Here is a 22158-nt window from a genome sequence, read left to right as displayed (position 1 = left end):
TGACCTGGAGCTGAAGTTAGACGTTTAACCAACTGACCCAGGCACCCCAACCCTAATATATTTTAATTATTGAGTGGATAAACGGACTAACTCTTCCATACAGTGAAATACTACTCAGCAATAAAAAAGAACAAGCCAGTAATACACACACTTGTGCGAATCTAGACCTTGTGATGACTGAAAGTAATCAGCCTCAAAAGTTTCCATACTGTGATTCCATGAACTCAGAAAGTGCAAAACTATAGAAATGGAAAATAGATCAGTAGTTGATAAGGACTGTGGATGAGAAGAAGGGATGACTACAAAGAAAGAAAGGGCATTTTTTTTTTTTTTGAGGTGACAGAACTTCCTGTATTTTTATTCTGGTGGTGGTTGTCAAAACTCATAGGACTATACACCAAAAAAGTGAATTTTGTTGCATGTAAATTAAATTCTTTTTAAAAAAGAAAGATGGACAGCCCCTGTACATAAGACACATCACACTTGGATTTATTTATTCATTTCACACCTATATTAAAAGCTCCAACAGAGAGGGCCATACTTGATTCTTAGCACTAAGAATTTCTAGCCCAAGGACTTGAACTATCCTTTTCTTCTTAACAGCTCCAAGATCTATGTGAGAAAGTGTGAGCTAACTTCGCAGTTTAAAGAATATGTGAAAAGAGTGGTTCAGCCAGCTCCAGCTGACCACCAGTGCCAGATGTGTGAATGACGCCAACTTGAAGCCTACAGTCCCAGTCAGGCCATCAGCTGGTTACCATTGTGTAAGTGACAGCAAGTGAGGCTAGCAGAAGAACTGCCCAGGTGAATCCAATCCAAATTGCCAGCAGACAGAATCGTGAGCAAATAAATGATTATTGACTTAACTACCACGTTTTAGGGTGGTTTGATACACAGCATTAGATAACTGACACGAAGCAATTATATCATAATCCCCTCCACCCTAAACACTTTTTTTCAGTTTTACAGATGGCACAGGAAATCCTTTGGTCTCTGAAAAAAAAAAAAAGCCATTATATTAATAGTTACTTGTTAGAAATCTCTATAAATGGTGTTTTCCTGCATTAAGCTTGGGTAATAAATTATTCCGACCATATCTATAGTATTTCCTGTGTAGTTATATTTTAAGACAGATGTTCAGAAATTAGTATACAGAGGAGGTCAAAGATGAGAGTAAGAGGGCTGAAGGAACCAATAACTTATACAGGACAGAGAGAGACTGAGGGGGGACATGGCGGCTGCTTTTAAATACTTGATGGGCTTTTTAAAACCCTGAGTTGTTTCAAATCCAGAAACTGGATTAATATGTAAAAGTTAAAGGAAAAAAATCTTTCTGATTCAGTATGAAGGAAGAATTCTCTAATATGAGAGCTGATCAAAAGTAAAGTGAAGTGTGCCACCTCAAAAATCAGTGAGATGACCATTATTAGGAATTTCCAAACAAGCTGAATGGTCACATCTTAGAAATGTTTTCTGTACTGAGTATGCAGGTTATTTCTATACAGTGTGAGACACTCTACCAGATAATTTTCCTAAAGTTTCTTCAGACTCTGAGTTTCTTTAATTATTTGGAATCACAATAATCATAAGGATGTTTTCAACCTTGGACTTTTAAACTTGCTGGTTTTTGAAATTTAATCAGACTTTCCGGATATGCCCTGATGCAGGCAGCCAAACAAAGTTGTTTTTCCTCATAATCTGTAGGAATGGGGACTTCTTTTGATAACTGAATCTAAACTAGCTGGAGATACTTTCTCCTGCCCACAGCTTTTGTCAAATGCCCATGTATACCAGGGATTGTTTCAAAGAACAGAGAGAAAGGTTCACCTTCAGCCTGCCCTACCCTGCAAAAAACTGGACTGCAAACAGGGCCAGGTTCATGGTCATGTGAACTATGCAATTGCATAGGGTCCCATTCTTGGTTTAATGATCTGTTATCACTGCTTTGAAATTCCTAACAGTTTATGAACAAGGGGCCCCACAAACCCTTAGCCAGTCTTGACTACACTTTTTATCTATAGTTCCTCATCACTCACTCTCTCCTTGTTGTCTTAGACTCTGACCTGTCTTTATGGTGGAATAAGCCTCTCTCTCAAGTTCCCTGCTGCCTAATGGCCAATTCCCATAGCCTCTCCTTAATCATCATCTGTTTTAATCTGAATAGAGTATCTGATATTATTGACAGATCATACTTTTAAATTCCCTGTTTTGTTTCCATGACTCTCTGGAAACCAAAGAGCATGGTTTTCTTCTTATCTCTAACTTGTTTGATAAAGCCAAGTAGAATGATGGACGAAATTAGTAGTCATGATACATGCTTTTGGGCTTTTCTTTCTCTAGAATGGGCCGATATTCTATCCACCAGGGTATATTGGTACTCCTTTTATTCCCACAGGATTAGTGACAAAATGACTTCCAAATAGATAAATTTGAGGGCTGAACTACATTCCTACCTGGCTGGTATTACAAACCACATATGATGGGGGCTGGTGGGGGGGGGGTTGTTTTGTTTTGCTTTCCTTAACACAGCAACACAGTGAAGAACATACCAAGGGATTCATCGGTTGAATATATAAATGGTCGTAAATTTCCTCGAGTCTCTTTCATGAAATAATCAATGACGCTGAAAAGGTTTGGGAGCGTTACCTGTATAACAAGAGTTAGAGAAGGCTCAGTGTCATCTGTGTAAAGATAGAGTAAGAGAAAGCTTGTATGAAATTTAATGAAGACTACTGTGAATTTCCTGATCTATAGAAAAACAGATCAATACCTCACTTCAATGAGGTACTGAATGGCCAAGGTTTTACCTAGCCATGCATTTTATTTCTCTTTTATAATATCTAATTCCCTGATGAGAAATTTCCCTTTTCCCATTTGGATACACTTTGATGGACAATAATTTGGTACACTGCTCTTTCGCAGTTACTGCATGAGAATGTGACTCAGTTTAGAACAGAAAATGCACCTTCCTGAAATTTGAACTTGAGTAGAGGAACAAGGAAGGATAGTAGATTCCTAATTGGGTGGTTCTTACTACAGCTGACCCTTGAACAACAGGGGATTAGGGATGCCAACCCCCAAGTACTCAAAAATCCACGTTATAATTTTTATTTCCTCCCAGAATTAAACAGTAATACCCTGTTGACCAGAAGCCTTACTGATAACATAAACAGTTGATTAATACATACTTAGTATGTTATATGTATTATATACTGGATTCCTCCAACAAAATAAGCCAGAGACAAGGAAATGTTACTAAGAAAATCACAACAAAAATACATTTAGAGTACTACTCTTTGTTTACTTAAATAAACAAACAAACAAATAAATCCACATGTAGGTGGATCCAAACCCTTCAAACCCGTGTTGTTCAAGGGTCAACTGTACAAGTAACCACTTCCTAATATCTGAAGGTCTTCCAGCTTTCCAGTCATTTTATGTGCTTCCTATGTCCTTAAATAAATATGTTTTTGCTTAAGTTAGTTATTTGGTTTCCTCTGTTTGAAAAGAAAGAACACTTAAAGCCAGAGAATTTAGCTTTTTAATATCTAACTGGAACAGGACTATTTACTTGACTAAGTAGCTGAAAAGTGTTGCTACCCCCAAGCTAATATTTTTATACAAGTAAAATCTGGTTAAACCTGAATATCCCTGGTAACCTTGTAAAGGAAAAAGAGTTCATAGAAAGACAAGCTGGTTGAGGGGTAGTGTTGTGGAGTGTGGAAGGTGAAAGAACAATCCAGGGGAATATTCAGGCCAATTATGGATAACCGAGCCCCAGTTCTCCAGTCACAGAGGCACATTCTGCTTCCCGATTGCTTCTAGTTGGTTGGTATTTGGGTCATCCTTCAGCAATCTAGTTCTTTGTTTCCTTCATTAGAGTTTTTTTAAAAAGCCCTGGCAGGCATGGACGTGAGAACTGAGAAGTTCTGAGAGGCATTTATGGCAAAGATGTAAGTGGGGTGTATGAATCAGCAGCTTCTTTCCTCTTGACAAAGATCACTACTGCTTTCAAAGAATTATGGTCTAAACATAAATAATTCAACCATACAGGGATGCCTGGGTGGCCTGGTTGCTTAAGCCTCTAACTTCGGCCCAGGTCATGGTCCCATGGCTCCTGCTTTCAAGCCTCATATTAGGTTCTCTGCTGTCAGTGCAGAGCTCACTTTGGATCTTCTGTCCCCCTCTCTCTCTGCCCCTCCCCTGTTTACACGCTCTCTCAAAAATAAATAAACATTAAAAAAAATTCAACCATACTGTCCCTTTCTCTATTTGATCAACACAGTGGGCCTAGAGAGACAGAGGCATTAAGAGCTCAATTTTGGAGAGGTTAAAATAAATATCTTCAAGACTCATCAGTTCCATTTATGTGTTATCACTTTTCTGTCCCAATCTTCCTGCCACTGCAGCCTAGGATCACACAACTGTATTCCCTTTTCTAGCATCCGGGACCATAGCCCGCATTATTATATTCTCTCTCTGTGTCCCTCCCCTGCTCGCACTCTCTCTCTCTTAAAAATAAATAAACATTAAAATTAATTAATTAATTAATTAATTAATTAAATGGTATAGGTAAAATGCTTAGCTCTCTGACTAACACAGTGACTTGTGATTCTGATATTATATCATTAGCCCCATGGTAAGTTGGTTGGGATAACAGAGGGGCTGCTGATCAAGAGGAAACCATTTCTTCATGATTGTGTTGCTATTATGACAGGGCTTCCTGAACTTCTGCTTGATGGGTATAAGAGGACTAGGCACACACAGAATTTCCTGTTAGAAATAAGCACATTGAAATACATATAGTTGGAGGATGTGCAACAGATGTTTAACAAAAAAATATTCTCTGCCTGAAACAACTCTATTGATAAAGAGTGCAGAGAAACAAAAGTAGAAAGAATTCTCAGCAGATTATCTTCTGTGCCATCCACCTGCTCTTATACTTCACTTCTCACCCTGGATATCTGCCATTTTCAGGGCTCCTTAACATGTTCATTATGTTTTTCACCAGCACTATGGTCCTAGCTAAAGGGTCTACTTTTCTACCTTTCTTGAATTCTATAAGATAAGTTTGGAGAAAAGCAGAAGAAAAGTCATCAAAAACAAGGAAATTACTACTTACAGGTTTTTCCAGTTCAATAGTGTAGTTTTTTCCTACACTCATCACTTTGTAGTGCTTGATTCTTGGCATGCTAAAATGGAAAAAAAAAAAAAGCTCAATCTCCATTTTAGTATACCATTGAAGAGAATCAAACTAAAGTGAGTATGAAATATCACCAATACAATAAAACCTATGTATCCATTCCTGTAGTAAGGCCAAAAAAAGTTTTTATTTTGTTATTTACCTGTTCTCTATGTCTCTTTGGGGGGGGGGGGAGGAGTTATACACTAGGGCTACAGGAAACCTGATATATAGAAAAATTGAGTGGGTGAATGAATAACTGAAAAAAAAAGAATCAACAACTGAAAATCATTCAGGCTGAAATCATTTCTTAATGCTAGTAATTTGCAAAGCAGGCAACATTACAGGATCTTATGTAGGCACATACAAATCAACCATATATTCTCTATAATAAAAAGGAAGTAGACAAAATTGCTGAAAGCAAATGACATTCTACTCTACCTTATCATTCTCCGCTCTGAAATCCCTGAATGACTGTTCTTCCTGCTAGCTCCATATGCCACTCTTGACATCCACTAACTTCAGGGCTGACTTAGAGGCAGGGAAAATGCTCAGTGTTAGGCACTATGTGAATGTAGGAGACAATGTAAGTACAGCAGAGGAATCGTAATGTCTTCTCTTCGGTGGTCACATACCACTCTAAATTATTCCCATCCCAAACACATGGTATTTTACTGGCTAGAATTGCTTAAGAAGAAGCAGAGAGGAGCGCCTGGGTGGCTCAGTCGGTAAGTGTCCAACTTCAGCTCGGGTCGTGATCTCGTGGTCCATGTGGTTCAAGCCCCGCATCGGCCTCTGTGCTGACAGCTCAGAGCCTGGAGCCTGCTTCAGATTCTGTGTCTCTCTCTCTCTCTGCCCCTCCCCTGCTCGTGCTCTGTCTCTCTCTGTCTCTCAAAAACAAATAAATGTTAAAAAAATTTTTTTAAAAAAGAACAATAAGCACAGAATAGAAATCCACCTTCATCTTCCAGCATTAGGCACACAATAAATATTTATGAAACTGAATTTTTAAAATATTACAAGCTCATCTTAAAGTGCTATTTGCTAGAATTAATTTGTACTGAGAGAAGTTAGTAGGTTTGCCTTGAATTCCCTTGATTCATATGACAACAGTGTCACAACCAAGACTTTTTCTAATGTTGAAAATTAAAAGCATTTATTACACTGCCATTTGCTTGAAAGAGAAACCTATTCAACATCATATAGGAGCAGTCTAAATCTGTCTATCAGGTTACGTTTGTCAGCAGGGCCTCCCTCCTCCTTTCTTCTTCTTTTAAAAAATTTTTTGTTTATTTATTTTGAGAGAAAGCATAAGCAGGGTAGAGGCAGAGACAGGGTGAGAGAGAGAATCCCAAGTAGGCTCCATGCTGTCAGCACAGAGCCTCATGTGGGGCTTGAACTCACAAACCATGAAATCACGACCCGAGTGGAAATCAAGAGTCAGATACCCAACTGACTGAGCCACCCAGGCGCCCCTCCCCGCTTTTTCCTAATCACCCCACTCTCCATCTCCAGGTCACATGTCTCTAGGATTGAAGTACATTTCTTTTCAAGAGACTCCTCATCTACTGCTATATCCAAATATTCTCTCAATTGAATATCACATTGGAAAACAGCTAATACTTTTATTCCAGTAGCTTATTCTAGAGCTTTACTTTTAAACCATTGTATAAAACCTAAAAAATCCTCTCCCCTCTGAAAAAAATTTTAAAATAAAAGGTGTTCCTGGGGGCCCTGGGTGGCTCAGTTGGTTGAGCATCTGACTTCGGCTCAGGTCATGATCTCATGGTTTGTGGGTTTGAGCCCCACATCAGGCTCTGTGCTGACAACTCGGAGCCTGAAGCCTGCTTCAGATTCTGTGTCTCCCTCTCTCTTTGCCTCTCCCCAACTCATGCTCTGTCTCTCTCTGTTTCAAAAATAAATAAAAATGTTAAAAAAAAAATTTAAGTGTTCTTTATTACTGAACTTTCAGGAATCAGTAACAGACTGGTGAAGGAAACATTTTTGGACAAGGTCTTACAAGTGCCTTCTTTCAGGGTGGTTGACTCTAGCTTTATGTTTGTCCCTCCATGAAGAGGCCTTTATGATCGTATTATTACTTTTGAAAAGTCTCACCCATTCCAGTTAGAATTCCTATATTCCTAAAAATAAGTGATTTTTATTCCTTGGAAGACTGATAGAAAGCTTGAAGGGCATGATCTTTATATAACCAGAAAGTTTTAGGTTCACATTCTGATTCTATCGTGTAAGTGCTCAGCCTTCATTTCTTCATCTATAAAATGGAGACAGGAATGCTATTCCTCACAGGGCTCTTGTGAGTTAGTGTCTGAGAAGTCCTTAGTACAATGTCTGGCACATTTAGATACATAGTAAATCATGACTATTTTTGCTACTTTTTAAATTTATCATTTTACCTTAGATGTTTCTGCAAGTTTCAACGGCTTCATTTGTAAAACATGGGGAAAAAAACTAACTCAGTGTTTACTGTGCCTGAAAGAAATGCTTGTCAAGCACCCAACACGGCACCCACAGACTGTACAGTGTAAGTGGTGACAACAACTACTGTTGTTAATAATGGCTATTATATCATCATCATCATCATCATTCATGACAAAGCTTTGGCAGGAAAGGCAGCAAAGATCAACAGGGTCTCTTGGAACTTTTGACTAAAAGGACTAAGTTCTGAAGCAGAAAGGTAGAAAAAAAGTTCCACTGAAGTCACTTAGGGTTTGAATCTCCTTTTAGACTTTTGTTTTTCTTTCATGTTTTATTTTGTTTCTCAAAAAAAAATCAAGAGAGGAAAAAACAAGATTGACAAAATGTGCTATATTGAGGTTTCCTGATGATGACCTCAAAAAAGAAGGAACCTGTCTTTTAACAAGTTTGTGGCCTTAAATGTGGTATAAGTATTTGTTTTTAGCTTCTGACCCCAGTTTTTGCAGAAGAACTAATTTGGGGTCAATATTTTCTGTTTCCTTGGCTAATGGCTCCCCAAAGTGTATATACTACTAGCTTGCCGTTTAGTCATAACAATGTTAAGAAAACAAAGCCAAGCCACTAAGTTTGTTGTAAGAACAGCTCTGTCTTATGAATTCACACACCACTGGGCTGGGTAAAGGTGGATGGTATTTTGTATCAAGAGAGGAGTTGACTACCTGATACTTTGACACTGAATGACCTTTACTTCTGAGAACTACAGTCTTCCCTCCCACAACTGGTTTGTTACCAGATGGACATAATTTTACTTTCAAGTACTGCTTTGTAAACTAGCCTGTCCTTTTCAGCTAGTATTTGCCAGACGTCCTTACTTAAACTTGCATACCTGCACATTTCTCCTATGACCTATAAAACCATGAATTGGTATTCATGTGCTTTCTAATCATTTAAATTTTTGCATTAAGCTTTACATTAAATCTTTACATTAAGCTCTGCAGTCTCATAAGCTAACTAACATTCTACTACTCTGTACAAGTGTTAAACAGAAGATAGCAATCAGGCACTCTAAAGGCCCTATTTTAAGGCATTAGACAATGCACAGAACAATCCCTAACATCATAGATATATCTGCTTCATATGAAAAATTGATGCAACAACAGTTCAAATTTTTCTTATCCATTTCTAACCATAAACTATTCCCCTGAGCCTAAGTGAACATATAGTGATTCTAGTGTTAGAATGCTCTACTTTGACCATTCCCCCCTCACTCTGCTTTAAAAATATGAACTTTTGGGGGGAGGATGAAATGTTACATTTTTAGGACCATCAGCTGTACAAAGGCATGAATTTCTACATGAATTCAAACTGGAAGTAAGTTTACTAAAATTAGAATTATGGAAGTTTGATATGAACACCTTTGCCAGGCACTTAGAAGTTTAAATATAGCTTAAATAGAAACAAATATAAGTAAAAAAAACCTGGCGTTAAATTCATATCCTAAGAATAGAAACTCTTTGCATTTGATCACAAACCACACCTACAGCAGAAAACACTATTATTTCTTGGGAGGCCTGGGTGGCTCAGTGAGTTGAGTGTCCAAGTCTTGATTTCAGCTAGGTCACGATCTCACAGTTTGTGGAGTTGAGCCCTGTGGTGGGCTCTCTGCCCTGACCTCAAAGCCTGGTTGGGATTCTCCCTCTTCTCTCTCTCTCTCTCCCCCTCCCCTGCTTGTGCTCTCTCTGTCTCTCTTAAAATAAGTAAATAAAATTTAGGGGTGACTGGGTAGCCTGAATCTTGATTTCAGCTCAGGTCATGATCCGATTGTTCGTGGGTTCAAGCCCTGTGTCAGGCTCTGCACTGATAGCTCAGAGCCTGTTTGGGATTCTCTCTCCCTTTCTTTCTACCCCTCCTCCACTCATTCTCTCTCTCTAAACAAACAAACGAACAAATACATAAAAAGTTTTAAAAAGCTTTACAAAAGCAGACACATAGACTAATGGAGTAGAATAGAGAACCCAGAATTGGACCCACAAGTGTATGGACAACTGATCTTCGACAAAGCAGTAAAGAGCATCCAACGGAAAAAAGTCTCTTTAACAAAAGGTGCTGGGAGACCTGGACGGCAACATCCAGGAGAATTAATCTGGACCACTTTCTTACACCATACACAAAAATAAACTCAAAATGGATGAAAGACTAAATGTGAGACAGGAAGCCATCAAAATCCTAGAAGAAAAAAACAGGCAACAACTTCTTAAACCTTGGCCACAGCAACTTCTTACTTGAATGTCTCCAGAGGTAAGGGAAATGAAAGCAAAAATGAACTATTGAACCTCATCAAGATAAAAACCTTCTGCACAGCAAAGGAAACAATCAACAAAACTAAAAGGCAACCGATGGAATGGGAATAGATATTTGCAAATGACATATTGAATAAAGGGTTAGTATCCAAAAAAGTTCTATAAAGAACTTATCAAAAACTCAACATCCAAAAAACAAATAATCCAATGAAGAAATGGGCAGAAGACATAAATAGACACTTTTCCAAAGAAGACCTCCAAATGGCTAACAGACACATGAAAAGATGCTCAACATCGCTCATCATCAGGGAAATACAAATCAGAACTACACTGAGATACCACCTCATCCTGGTCAGAGTGGCTAAATTTAACAGCTCAGGAAACAAGAGATGTGGGTGACGATGTGGAGAAAGGGGGACCCTCTTGCATTGTTGGTGGAAATGCAAACTGGTTCAGCCACTCTGGAAAACAGTATGGAGGTTCCTCAAAAAAATTAAAGATTGAATTACCCTACCACCCAGCAATAGCACTACTAGGAATTTATCCAAAGGATACAGGAGTGCTGATTCATAGGGGCACATGTACCCCAATGTTTAAAACAGCACTTTCAACAATAGCCAGATTATGTAAAGAGCCCAAATGTCCATTGATAGATGAATGGATAAAGAAGATGTTGTACATACATACATACATACATACATACATACATACAATGGATTACTACTCGGCAATGAAAAAGAATGAAATCTTGCCATTTGCAACAGTGTGGATGGAACTGGAGGGTGTTATGCTAAATGAAATAAGCTAGTCATAGAAAGACAGATATCAAGTTTTCAGTCATATGGGGAAGTTGAGAAACTTAACAGAAGACTGTGAGGGAAGGTAAAGAAAAAAAATATATGTAGTTACAAACAGAGAGGGAGGCAAACTATATGAGACTTTTAAATACAGAGAATAAACTGAGGGTGGAAGGGAGTTTGTGGGGGGAAGCAGGGAGAGCCAGGGAAATGTGTGAGGGGCACTGAAGAGGGCACTAGCTGAGATGAGCACTGGGTGTTTTATGTAAGCGATGAATCATGGGAATCTACTCCTGAAGCCAAGAGCACACTGTATATACTGCATTTTAGCTAATTTGACAGATTAAAAAATAGACAGACAGTTAAAACAAAAAATTTAAAAACCTTTAAAAAATAAACTTTAAAAGAAAAAAAAAGAAAGCACTGTTGTTTCTGATAGCTCACTTGTATGGAAAATGCAATGCAAAAGTTGGGCTAGTCTAGACCACCTGAAAGAGATCAGGCTGCTATTGTGCAGGAAACATACAGTCTTTAGAGTCATCAGGTCTCCGGACATTGTTCATTTCATACAGAATAATAACGCAGGGTTCACATGCTGGTGGAGCAAACATCCAATCCAACTAAGAATAATATGAAGGAAGAAAAGCTAATTTCTTACCTAATTTAGCTTTCAAGCAGTTAGATTAAATTTCTTTTTTAAAAAATCTGAGAAATTGATTTTAATTCAGTTTTATATGCTCTTAATTTTTAAAGTGAAAGTAAACAGTTAAAGGCATTCTGTATTCAATTGCCTGAACCCTGAAAAAGGACAAGCTCCTTGACTAGGACTTACTCAACAGAAACATTCACTTTTCTCCCAGGGGTGTTTCTAAGTCTCCCTATATTTAATGGCAGTCACAATTTTTATTTCTTCCAGATTTGTTTCAAAAAAGCCAACTGAATTATAAATCAAATAAATTAAAATGGAGTAATCTATGATATTCGACCATATTAGTCGAAAATGCATCAACCCCAAATGTCAGGCTTTATACTAAAAAATAATGAAAGCACAAGAGCGTTAAGTTGACATAGATATTCATTGTGGAAGATGACACACACACAGAGTCTCTTCACACACAGAACCAGAATCTGATCTGCCATCTAACATTCTTGCCATCTATTCAGTGCACACGGCTGGTGTATGAAGACAAGTCTCTGTTTATATGGAGTAATTGGCAAGTGATGAAGTTTATTGGGCCATGACACACTGTAATTATTTTCTTTTTACTGCCTTTATTCACTGTCAGTGTCTTCATATTTAATACATTTAGAATTATTAATATTTAGAGTGGGCTGGTGGATGTCACAGCGAAAACAATGAATGGAATATTATTCACAGAAAGAACAGTAAATTCAAGAATCAAAGTTCTGTTTATATTTTTATATGAAAGATAATGACTTATTGAGCATTTTCATTTAGGATAAAAGCCTGTATTTAATTACACTGTCATTTGTTAAAGTGTTAACTAACCTAGAGTACTTATTGAAATGTGAGATTTCACCGACCCTGAGAGCTGGAGTGGACCTTACAAGATCCAACCACATTAGCTACATGGAAAAATCAACTTCTGCATGTGTTATGGACTTCATGAAAGGTAAACCATTTTTGCCAGAAGGAAATTATTCACCTCACCAAAAGATTCCCAAGTGGGGCTTTTTATAGATGTCAGATTATGTCACTTCTTCATTCATCACAGTCCAGCGGCCTCTCATATCATTCAGAGAATATAGGTTTAGAGTGATCAGTCCCTACCCTCACTTTGGGAATCTCATCTACCTCCGTTTCCTTGTTGGCAGAAGCCTCTTTTTGTTTTTGAACAAACCCAGCCTTCTGCCTCTGGGCATATGTACTTGCTACCTGGAACGTTCTTGTCCCAGATCTGGGCAAGGTTTGTTCCCTTACTCTCTTCAGGTCCCTGCTTAATTAAATGTTAGTTAATAAAGTAGGCCTTCTCTAGTCACTCTGTATTAAAACAACAATAGCAATCAGAAAATGTTTCTCTATATATCATCTCTGACAGTTCCTCTCTCCCTCATCTTTTATTTTACTTCTACAGACCTTATTACCATATATGACATTTTAGTTATTGATTTAGAGTCCATGTTTCCTTACAAGAATGTAAACTCCTTAAACCAGGGATGATGTTTTGTTCACTACTCCTTCCTCAGTACCTAACATATTACTTGGCCACCTAGTAGTTGTTCAATAAATATTTGTTGAAATGAATGAACAACAGAACTATACTCAAGATCAAAGTAATTTGTCCAGGGGCGTCTGGGTGGCTCAGTCAGTTAAGCATCCGGCTTCAGCTCAGGTCATGATCTCACAGTTCATGGGTTCAAGCTCCATGTCAGGCTCTGTGCTGACAGCTAGCTCAGAGCCCGGAACCTGCTTCAGATTCTATGTCTCCCTCTCTCTCTGACCCTCCCCTGCTCACGCTGTGTTTCTCTCTCAGAAATAAATAAAACATTAAAAAAAAAAAAAAAACCAAAGTAATTTGTCCATTCTTCTTCTTCCCTACAGTAAATAGTAGCCTTGGCTCAGTCTTTAGTATTCTTTCTATAATATTCTCTCCCTATTCTTATGTTTATATTTTTAGCCCCAGCAAAACACACAGGAGCTGCTGTTCTTGCATGACTTTGCTTTGAACATTTCCATACTTTTTAAAATTAAACATACTCTATCTCCTGCCGGATAGTGATGGAATAGTTTTTGCTGTCACTACCGGGCCTCAGGATCATATTTCCCAAAGAAGGGTTCTTCTCAAGCATCTCAGTTGCTTCTTTCCGGGACACCGTATAAAAACATCTACAAAGGTAAGATAAAAAACAGTATTTTTGTTTTTAACTGATGAAGATCATTACTTGAAAAAGGTGCTACCAAAATAACTGTAAGAGCTGAAGTTATTACTTTTTCTTAACTTATTATTCTTAGCTTTATTACTACAATTATAATGATATAATTATAATTACTGTTATTACAAACCTGGGCCACTATTAAGTACACTTATGCTTAATTAAGGCCTTTCTTCCCTTATCCTTCCAAGCCTCTTTCTTTAACCAAAGAGGATCTGAAAAGTTATCTACTGGTTAGTATGTAATCCCTGTTACCATTTGAAAATATAAGAAAGTATTAATATTAGATATAAGTATAAGTATAAGTATAATATATTATACTTATATCTAATATTAGATATAAGGTAAGTAATAAATATAAGATAAGAAAGTATTAATAGTATATCCCCAGTTCATAATCTCAGTTCATAATAAGCTCTTGGATAAAAAATATTGATTGGTGGTTTCTCTTCAGGGATACAAAACATTTCTATAGATGCTTCTCTTGTATGGTCTCTGTTTTAAATAACTGATATTTAAGGGTATATCTGAAATCACTCCTTTTAGTGTACTATGGCTTTCCAATGGCATTGGCGCTATTTTAATGCATAAAAATTTTAAGAAAGCACTTCTCATTTTTATAATAAATATTGCAGCCAATGAAAAGTCTGGGCTCTTTCAACAGAGAAAAATATGACAGGGTATGCAATTCTCCAAAATGTTAACAGTGAATATCTCTGCATGGTGGGACAAAGAATGATTTTAATGCTCTTTTTATCTATTTGTAATACATACATATTGCTTGTTTTACTGAGGAAAAAAATAAAAGAGGCAATCTGTGTGACTTTTAACCTATCAGCCCATCAAATGTCACTGGTTTCAGCCAAGAGTGATGATAGGCAGGTTTCAGCAATTAGAGTACAGCTAGACTACATGCAGCAGAAACTGATATCACAGGTGGTACCAGCACAAGATTCCCTGACAGGAAGACCACGATGCCAGGAGGCAGGGGCCCCAATCTTAGCCACACTTTTCAGCAATATGAGTGAAAAATAAGGATGGTGCTGGATTCAGCCTGTCTGAGCTTCTTCGTTCCCCCAAGAACACCTTCTGCACTGTTTGTTCACAACAGTGTTCACAACTTTGAGGCTTTCCTCAAAGTACAAGCTCAGTCACTGCTCACTGATTAGACAACTGAATACAACATTCAGATACTTAAAACTCTTTGGTCTAATTTTCTGATAGAAAATCAGTAAACCATGGAGCTGCATGGTGAAAAAAAATATCTTTTCCTTCCTTCTGCATAGCAGTCTTTATTCAGGTTTGAGCTTTGGAAAGAATATCTATTTGGTCTAAAGGTGTGGGTGGAAGGGTATTTCCTGTGTGGTAAAACCTGCATTTTGAATTTTGTTGATCATGACATAGAAGAGGAAATGTGGCATCTACTCTGAGATCTAAGGTTCATCCACAAGACGGTTTACTGTCCCTTGGTTTAATGAGATCAATGGCTCACTCTCCTTGATAATTAGAAATTAATATTAACAATCTAATAAAGTGTGGTACACTTACACTGGCATAGGGTTCAGTACATCCACATAATCTTCAATAGGTTCCTGCTCCTTTTCTATAGCTGAACTCGGTATCCGCTCTGTCTCAATCCTCCTTTTTTTCTCTCTCTCTAGGACTTCATGCAGTCGAATTACTTGCCCAGGAAGGAGTGACACGTGTAGGGGAACTGACAGCTGAAGCCAATTAAGGCAGTAGGCAAACAAGAAAGACAGCAGAGTAACTAAGTGATTTCAGCAAAGAGAAGACCTGTGTGGTCCTAAGGAGCTTCAGTTATCTGACACGGATGGATAGGATCGTAAATATAGGATCTTGCTGTCTTAAAACTGCCTTCAAGGTGCACCTGGGTGGCTCACTCAGTTAGGCGTTCAACTTCAGCTTAGGTCATGATCTTGCAGTTTGTGAGTTCAAGCCCCACGTCAGATTCTGTGTTGACAGCTCAGAGCCCGGAGCCTGCTTCGGATTCTGTCACCTTCTCTCTCTGTCCCTCCCCCGTTCGTGCTCTGTCTCTTAAAAATAAGTAGACATTAAAAATATTTTTATAAAAACTGCTTTCAGGGGCGCCTGGGTGGCTCAGTCCGTTAAGCATCCGGCTTCAGCTCAGGTCATAATCTCGCGGTTCGTGGGTTCGAGCCCTGCATCCAGCTCTGTGCTGACAGCTAGCTCAGAGCCTGGAGCCTGCTTCTGATTCTGTGTCTCCCTCTCTCTCTCTCTGACCCTCCTCTGCTCATGCTGTCTCTCTCTCAGAAATAAATGAAACATTTTAAAAAATTTAAAAAAAAAACTGCCTTCAACCAAACAGCTTTAACTTGCACAATGCACCCGATCTTCCTAGAACTGTTCCTTCTGGCCAGGCATACAGCAAAGTCTACCCACCTTGCACTACAAGCTAATTCTAGTAATGCCATACTTCTCATTTTTCATTCTGAGCTCACTAGTTCTCACTGCCAGTTAAGTCCCAGAGTACCAGTGAGGCGCTCCGCTCCCCGACAGCTAACCTGGAATTAGCTGTGGCAACACCGGGTTGAGATGGACTATTCATTAGATGACCAAGCATCTGTAGCCAGAGGTCTAGATTTTGGTCTATCTGTGTGTGTATTTCAAATCTTCATTCACACATTCGGATAATGATACTGCTCTCCTTAGTTTCTTTTAACCTTCTCTGGATATGTATTTTGGATTTAGTAACCTATACCCTCCTGATAGTCATACCCATGATTTACATCACCTTATTTACCTGTTCTTATTGATTCCTATTGTTTATATCTTATATATGTGCATGTGTGTGTGTGTGTGTGTGTGTGTGTGAAATTTGAAATGAAAACAGAATAAGGGTTCACAAAAAAACATTTAGAGACTGCTTTCTGGATAACTAAGCTAAGCTAACTAATAATCAGTACAGTTATTTCCTTATATACCAATCCAGAAAATAAAATAATAGGATGAGGAGAAACTAATGAGAAAGCTGCTTGCCTATTATGTCCCAAGCACTGTGCTATTGCAAATACTCCCAGCAATACAATAAGATAGGTATGTTATCCCTCCTCTACAAATAGGGGAAAACAAAGGTTCAGAAAGATTAATAATTAGTTCAGGGTCACATAGCTAGAAAATTGTGACTCAAACTCCAGTTTATTTAATTCAAAGGCAAAGTTTCTTTTTTCTTTTCTTTTCTTTCCTTTTTTTTCCTGCTCTTTCAACTGAAGTCTATGTTTCTCAAACTTGTGGTAAAGCTCTCCTTACAACAGCATGTTGTGTATGTACACAGAATGTCCAGGGAACTTAGTCAAAAACATGTATAACAGCACAAAATTTAAGACAACTGTTCTCTTGGGAATTCACATGAATTTTATTTTGCATTCTGTAACATAATTATGTACATTTTAATTAAAATAATGTTTTTTATCCTTAAGGAAAAAAACCTAAAAACACTATTTTTTGTTGTTGAAACAAAACCCTTGGGGTAGATGCATCCCAAGGCTTTCCAGTGGTTTTTGTGTTCTCCTTGGTATCTACTCACATACGCTTGCAATACTTGTATCCCAACGTAGAAGTGTTGTGCCATACAAAGATACTTTTCCACAACATTGATGCCCTTTCCCATTGAGTTTCCTCCTCCACACAAGTCAAAATGTCTTCGACATCTTTAACTCACCCACTTTTCTAGCCTCCTAAGACTTCCCTACATGGTAGTTGAACCTCCAACTTTCACCTGTTATTGGCTGATATAAAAAGACAGCATCAGGGCACCGGGGTGGCTCAGTCGGTTAAGCATCTGACCCCTGATTTTGGCTCAGGTCATGATCTCATGGTTCATGAGATTGAGCCCCATTTGGTGCACTGCAGTTACAGCACAGAGCCTGCTTGGAATTCCCCCCCCCCCCCGTGCCCCTCCCCTGCTCGCACTGTCTCTCAAAATAAATAAACTTTAAAAACCCAGCATCCATCATTTCAGTAAAGTGCAGTACGTATTTCATGAGACTGCAAAGCCTTTACTTAGGAACTCGCTTTGGAGAGAGTCTGTACTTAACTGACTTCTTCTCTCAAAGTATCAGAGAACATGGTGCTCCTTTGGGGGCTGGCTCTTAAAGTACTTAATGTTTATAAGACAGTTGCTGCATGCAGTAGCTTCATTTAAAATAATGGTAGATATCCTACTGCAACTGTTAAGAATAGCAGTAGATCTTAGTATTTGTCTCTGAGAAGTTGCCACGGAGTTGAACAGGTAAGCATCCTTCTGTCTTACTAACTAAACAAATGTTTAAAGATGAATATTCATTTTGATGATCTTTTTGTTATATTGTTTATGTTATTCATAAAATCCATCTCAGCATTTTATAAATATGTATTAAATGAATAAGAAAAGGAATTGGAAAGTATTTTAGAAGATGCTATATAAACTGTAAATATCAGCATATACAAAGGACCACTGTGTCAAAAGATAAGACCAAACAATAGATCTCCATGACCACCTGTTACTCACTAGCTAGCACATAGCTTTGTTTATTTTCTTCATAACAATTATCACAATTTTAAATTACCTTCCTTATTGCCTTTCTTCCTTTCCATCCACCTGATACAAATACAAATTTCATGAGTAAGTGTATGGGTACATATCTGTCCCTTTCTTTTTTTTTTTTAATTTTTTTAACATTTATTCATTTTTGAGAGAGAGAGTCCAAGTGGGGAAGGGACAGAGAGAGAGAGGGAGACACAGAATCTGAAGCAGGTTCCTGGCTCTGAGCTGTCAGCACAGAGCCGAACTTGGGGCTCGAACCCACGAACCGTGAGATCATGACCTGAGCCAAAGTCTGGCGCCCAACCAACTGAGCCACCCAGGCACCCCATATATCTGTCCCTTTCAATCCTTGTGTCTTCACTTTACCTTTTCACTCTGTATGGTTCATAGTCAGTGTCCAGTAAATATATGTTGAATTAATGAATCAATCAAAAGTAATGTCCTTCCTACCTCTGTTACTGTAAGAATGAAGCCTCTCCACTCTTCCCCACTTTCTGTGTTTTCTGTCTAAAGATGAAAACAGATAAAGAAGAAAAGACGTAAGTGTGAGTGAGCATTAATACCTTTATTAACTTCAAGCAATTTTAGAATTTCATATGATTGTTTCATAAGACTCCAAGTCTGTAAGCCTTCAAAACCCAGCAAGGTTGACAAAATGCATATATTTCTATTGAAGCACACTGTTTTAAAAAGTCAGTTGTAATTTTTTAAAGCACTTTACATTATTTGAAAGGAAGAAACAATTCATTTCCCTTTTTGCTTAAAACAATATGTATGTGTTATGAAATTTCAAAGCTATTTTCTTTTGTCAGAAGTATATAGTTTCAATTGATCTGCTTACCAAACAGGTAAAAGTATACAAATTTACTTAACTTAAAAAAAAAAGTAAACATTATTTACTTATTTCTGCAATAGGTGAGTTAATGGTTGATCCACTCCATTGATTTAACACTTCTAGCTTACATTTGCAACCAGGTAAGACCAGTGTTGTTAGTGCTTAAAAATTTCCAGTTCTTAGCTCTAAATCCTACTCTATAGCCAATATTTATTAAGTATTTATAAGGGGCAGCTACTGTTCTAAGTACTTCACACGTTAAATGATTTCATCTTCATGGCAATTCTGCAAAAGTTACTTTTTAAATATTTTATTTTATAGATTTGCTCATTTAACATATTTTTTGAGTATCTTAAGTGCTAGGCACTATTCTAGGTACTGGTTAATATCAGAAAGCAAAATACAAATCCTTGTTCTGGTGGGATTTTGGATTTAGTATGGAGTAATATAAGTCTAATAGTGAGTAAATATTATAGTGTCAGAAGGAAATAAATGGGAGAATAAAATGTAGAGCATTTTACAAGACATTGAGAATGTCAGCAGGAGCTAGGGGAGAGGAAAAGGGCTGCAATTTTAATAAAATGGTCTAGGTAGGTGGCAGTAAGAGGGATACATCTGAGTAAAGGCTTACTTTTGGATGGAGAAACCAAGGCACAAAGGGGTTAAGTAACTTGCCTACAATTACACAGCCAATGAATAAAACAGCCACAATTCAACCCAAATGAATTGGAGGCTTTGACTCCAATCTTGTGTTCTTTAACTACATATCAGAATCACCTGGGAAGTTAGCTTAAAACGAAGAATCTGGAGCCCAGGGTTAGGGGTAGGGCCTAGAATTCCTAAGTACAAGAGATTCCTACTATAGTATTCCCCCTTATATATGGGGATACATTTCAAGACCCCCAGTGGATGCCTGATATCAAAGATAGTACTGAACCATACATATACTATGTTTTTCCTATACATACATGCCTGTGATAACATTTAAATTATGTATGTGACACAGAGATTAACAAGAAGGGAATAAGAATTACACAATATTCTGCAATAAAAGTTATCTAATGTGGTCTTTCAAAATATCTTATTGTGCTGTACTCACTCTTCTGCCCTCGATGATATGAGATGATAAAATGCCTACGTGATGAGAGGAAGGGAGGGGAATGACATAGGCCTTGTGGTGGAGTGTTAGGCCACTACTGATCTTTTGATAAGGTCAGAAGGAGGATCATCTGCTTCCAGGCTGAAGTTGACCACAGGTAACTGTAACCACTTTAAGGGCCGTGAGGAGGTGGGGGGTGAGGGGGAACTAACTACTACAGTGCTTGCAAGGCCAACTCCAACAACTTCTTATTCAATTGCAAGGTGTTCTCTTTACATTTAACACTATAATTGTTGGCTGACTTTAATTGGCTCACTTTGAATGTCAATTCAAGAAAACCTTTTTTTTTTTTACCGTACAAGTGCTACTGTATAGTGATGAATTTAACAACAGATCTCTGCTCGTGTGGGGCTTAGAGTTTTATGACATTAATACCATCTTTTACAAACTATGTATTATCGAATACACTGTTCTTTTTTGAATTTTTCGAATTGTAACAGTAATGTTCTTTATAGTTTTTTGTTGTCCTTTTCTAAACCAGAATCCAATTCCGGATCTCACACTGCATTTAGTTGTCATATGCCAAAGTTTCCATAATTGGAAACATGTATCTGGTCTTCCTTTGGCTTTTCTCACAGTGGTATTTTTGAAGACTATAGGCCAAATGCCTTGCAAAATATCTCTCGATTTGTGAAATACGGGTTTGTCTAATTCAGTGGTTCCAAACGTGTATCATGTTGGACTTGTCTCAGATTCATCTGGGAACTTGGTGAATATCAACTCAAGAACAACTTTTTAAAAACACCAGGTGGGACCTCTGACTTTGTCAGAGGACAGAAGTGTATGGTTTCAACGTGCTTGTGTACTAAACAAGTAGATGTGCCCTTTCAAATCCCTATTTAGAAAACTGCCGTTTTTGGCAAGAGGCAAGAAACATGAACAAAGAATGAGACTTGGCAGGTCCCCTGACAACTCCTTGTTACCTCAGCTCACTGGGTTGTGAAGAGGCGAATGCTATTTCTAACAACAACTTGTTTCCAACTAATTGCGTCTCCTCACTCACCTTCAGTTGCACTTCCTCTTTTGGTAAAACAAGGGTGAATTTTGCACAATTCTTTTCAGTTGAATTCTGGTCAGTAAGGCATGTGAGGTCTATTAGGTCTAACTTGTCAACATACTGCAAAGATAAAGGAAATCTCATTAAATTGTCTCATGTAACAATACATAAGTTAACATACATTAGTTAACATATACTCGGGTAACATACATTAGTTCTGGCACGGTGAAATATAAATAATCTCTTCCTTTCAACTGATTTGGACCTTGCATAAAATCCTGGTTTTCAACTGGCAATTGTAATCCTTCCAAACCCAGAGGGCATTTGGAGATGTATTATGTGGTGGTGTGCTGGACTTGGCTCACACAGGTTTACAAAAGGTGATTTTTTACAAGCTGGTCACTAAACACAGCTGTTATTAAAAGTAAATTGTATGAATTTATATTATATAATATAATATAATTATATATTATATTATTATTTTTATATATATTTTATATTATTTTATATAATATATATTATTTTTATGTATATTTTATATTATATAAAATAAATATTTTATTATATTAAAAACAAAGATAACTAAAATTCAGAACTCAGCATTTTCTACTTATATTACTACATAGTATTTACTGTGTCTTGAGATTATTTACATCCTCATTTCTGTTTGATAGAAATACTATCTAATGGTGTATTACTGTACCTTTCTTTTCAGTTCAGTAGAGTCACATTGATAGGTTGAAATCAGCTATGGTGGGAGTATTTATACCGTGGAAATTGGCAAACCTTATAAATTAGGGCTAGATTTATTGTGCCAGCAATTATTTTTTTCTGCAAAAGCTAGATAGTAAATGTCTCAGGCTTTGTGAACCACACAGAGTCTCTGTTGCAAATTCTTATTGTCGTTGTTTTAATACAACACTTTAAAAGTGTAAAAAATATTCTTAACTCCTAGACTTTACAAAAAAAGGCCACTGGCTAGATCCGGGTCAA

The 22158-nt window shown here is 37.6% G+C and overlaps 1 protein-coding gene across 4 annotated transcripts in view; it reads right to left on the bottom strand.

Moving 5' to 3' along the window:
- Window positions 1-464: 464 nt before the first annotated feature.
- STAP1 (signal transducing adaptor family member 1) overlaps window positions 465-22158 on the bottom strand; it is a 45215-nt gene continuing 23521 nt past the window's right edge. For all 4 annotated transcript variants that reach the window (XM_039222039.1, XM_039222040.1, XM_039222042.1 and 1 more), the window contains 7 exons: window positions 21172-21285; window positions 18625-18681; window positions 15159-15331; window positions 13435-13563; window positions 5123-5192; window positions 2550-2646; window positions 465-993 (listed from right to left, as the gene is read on the bottom strand). In XM_039222039.1, coding sequence (XP_039077970.1) covers window positions 944-993; window positions 2550-2646; window positions 5123-5192; window positions 13435-13563; window positions 15159-15331; window positions 18625-18681; window positions 21172-21285 — 690 coding nt within the window. In that variant the 3' untranslated portion in view covers window positions 465-943. The remainder of the gene's footprint in view (window positions 994-2549; window positions 2647-5122; window positions 5193-13434; window positions 13564-15158; window positions 15332-18624; window positions 18682-21171; window positions 21286-22158) is intronic.

The sequence above is a fragment of the Hyaena hyaena genome, unplaced genomic scaffold (genome assembly GCF_003009895.1).
Source record: "Hyaena hyaena isolate Hyena2069 unplaced genomic scaffold, ASM300989v1 scaffold_1052, whole genome shotgun sequence".
NCBI lineage: Eukaryota > Metazoa > Chordata > Mammalia > Carnivora > Hyaenidae > Hyaena > Hyaena hyaena.
Note: the sequence above shows the minus strand (reverse complement) of the source record. Positions and strands in the feature narration are given on the sequence as shown.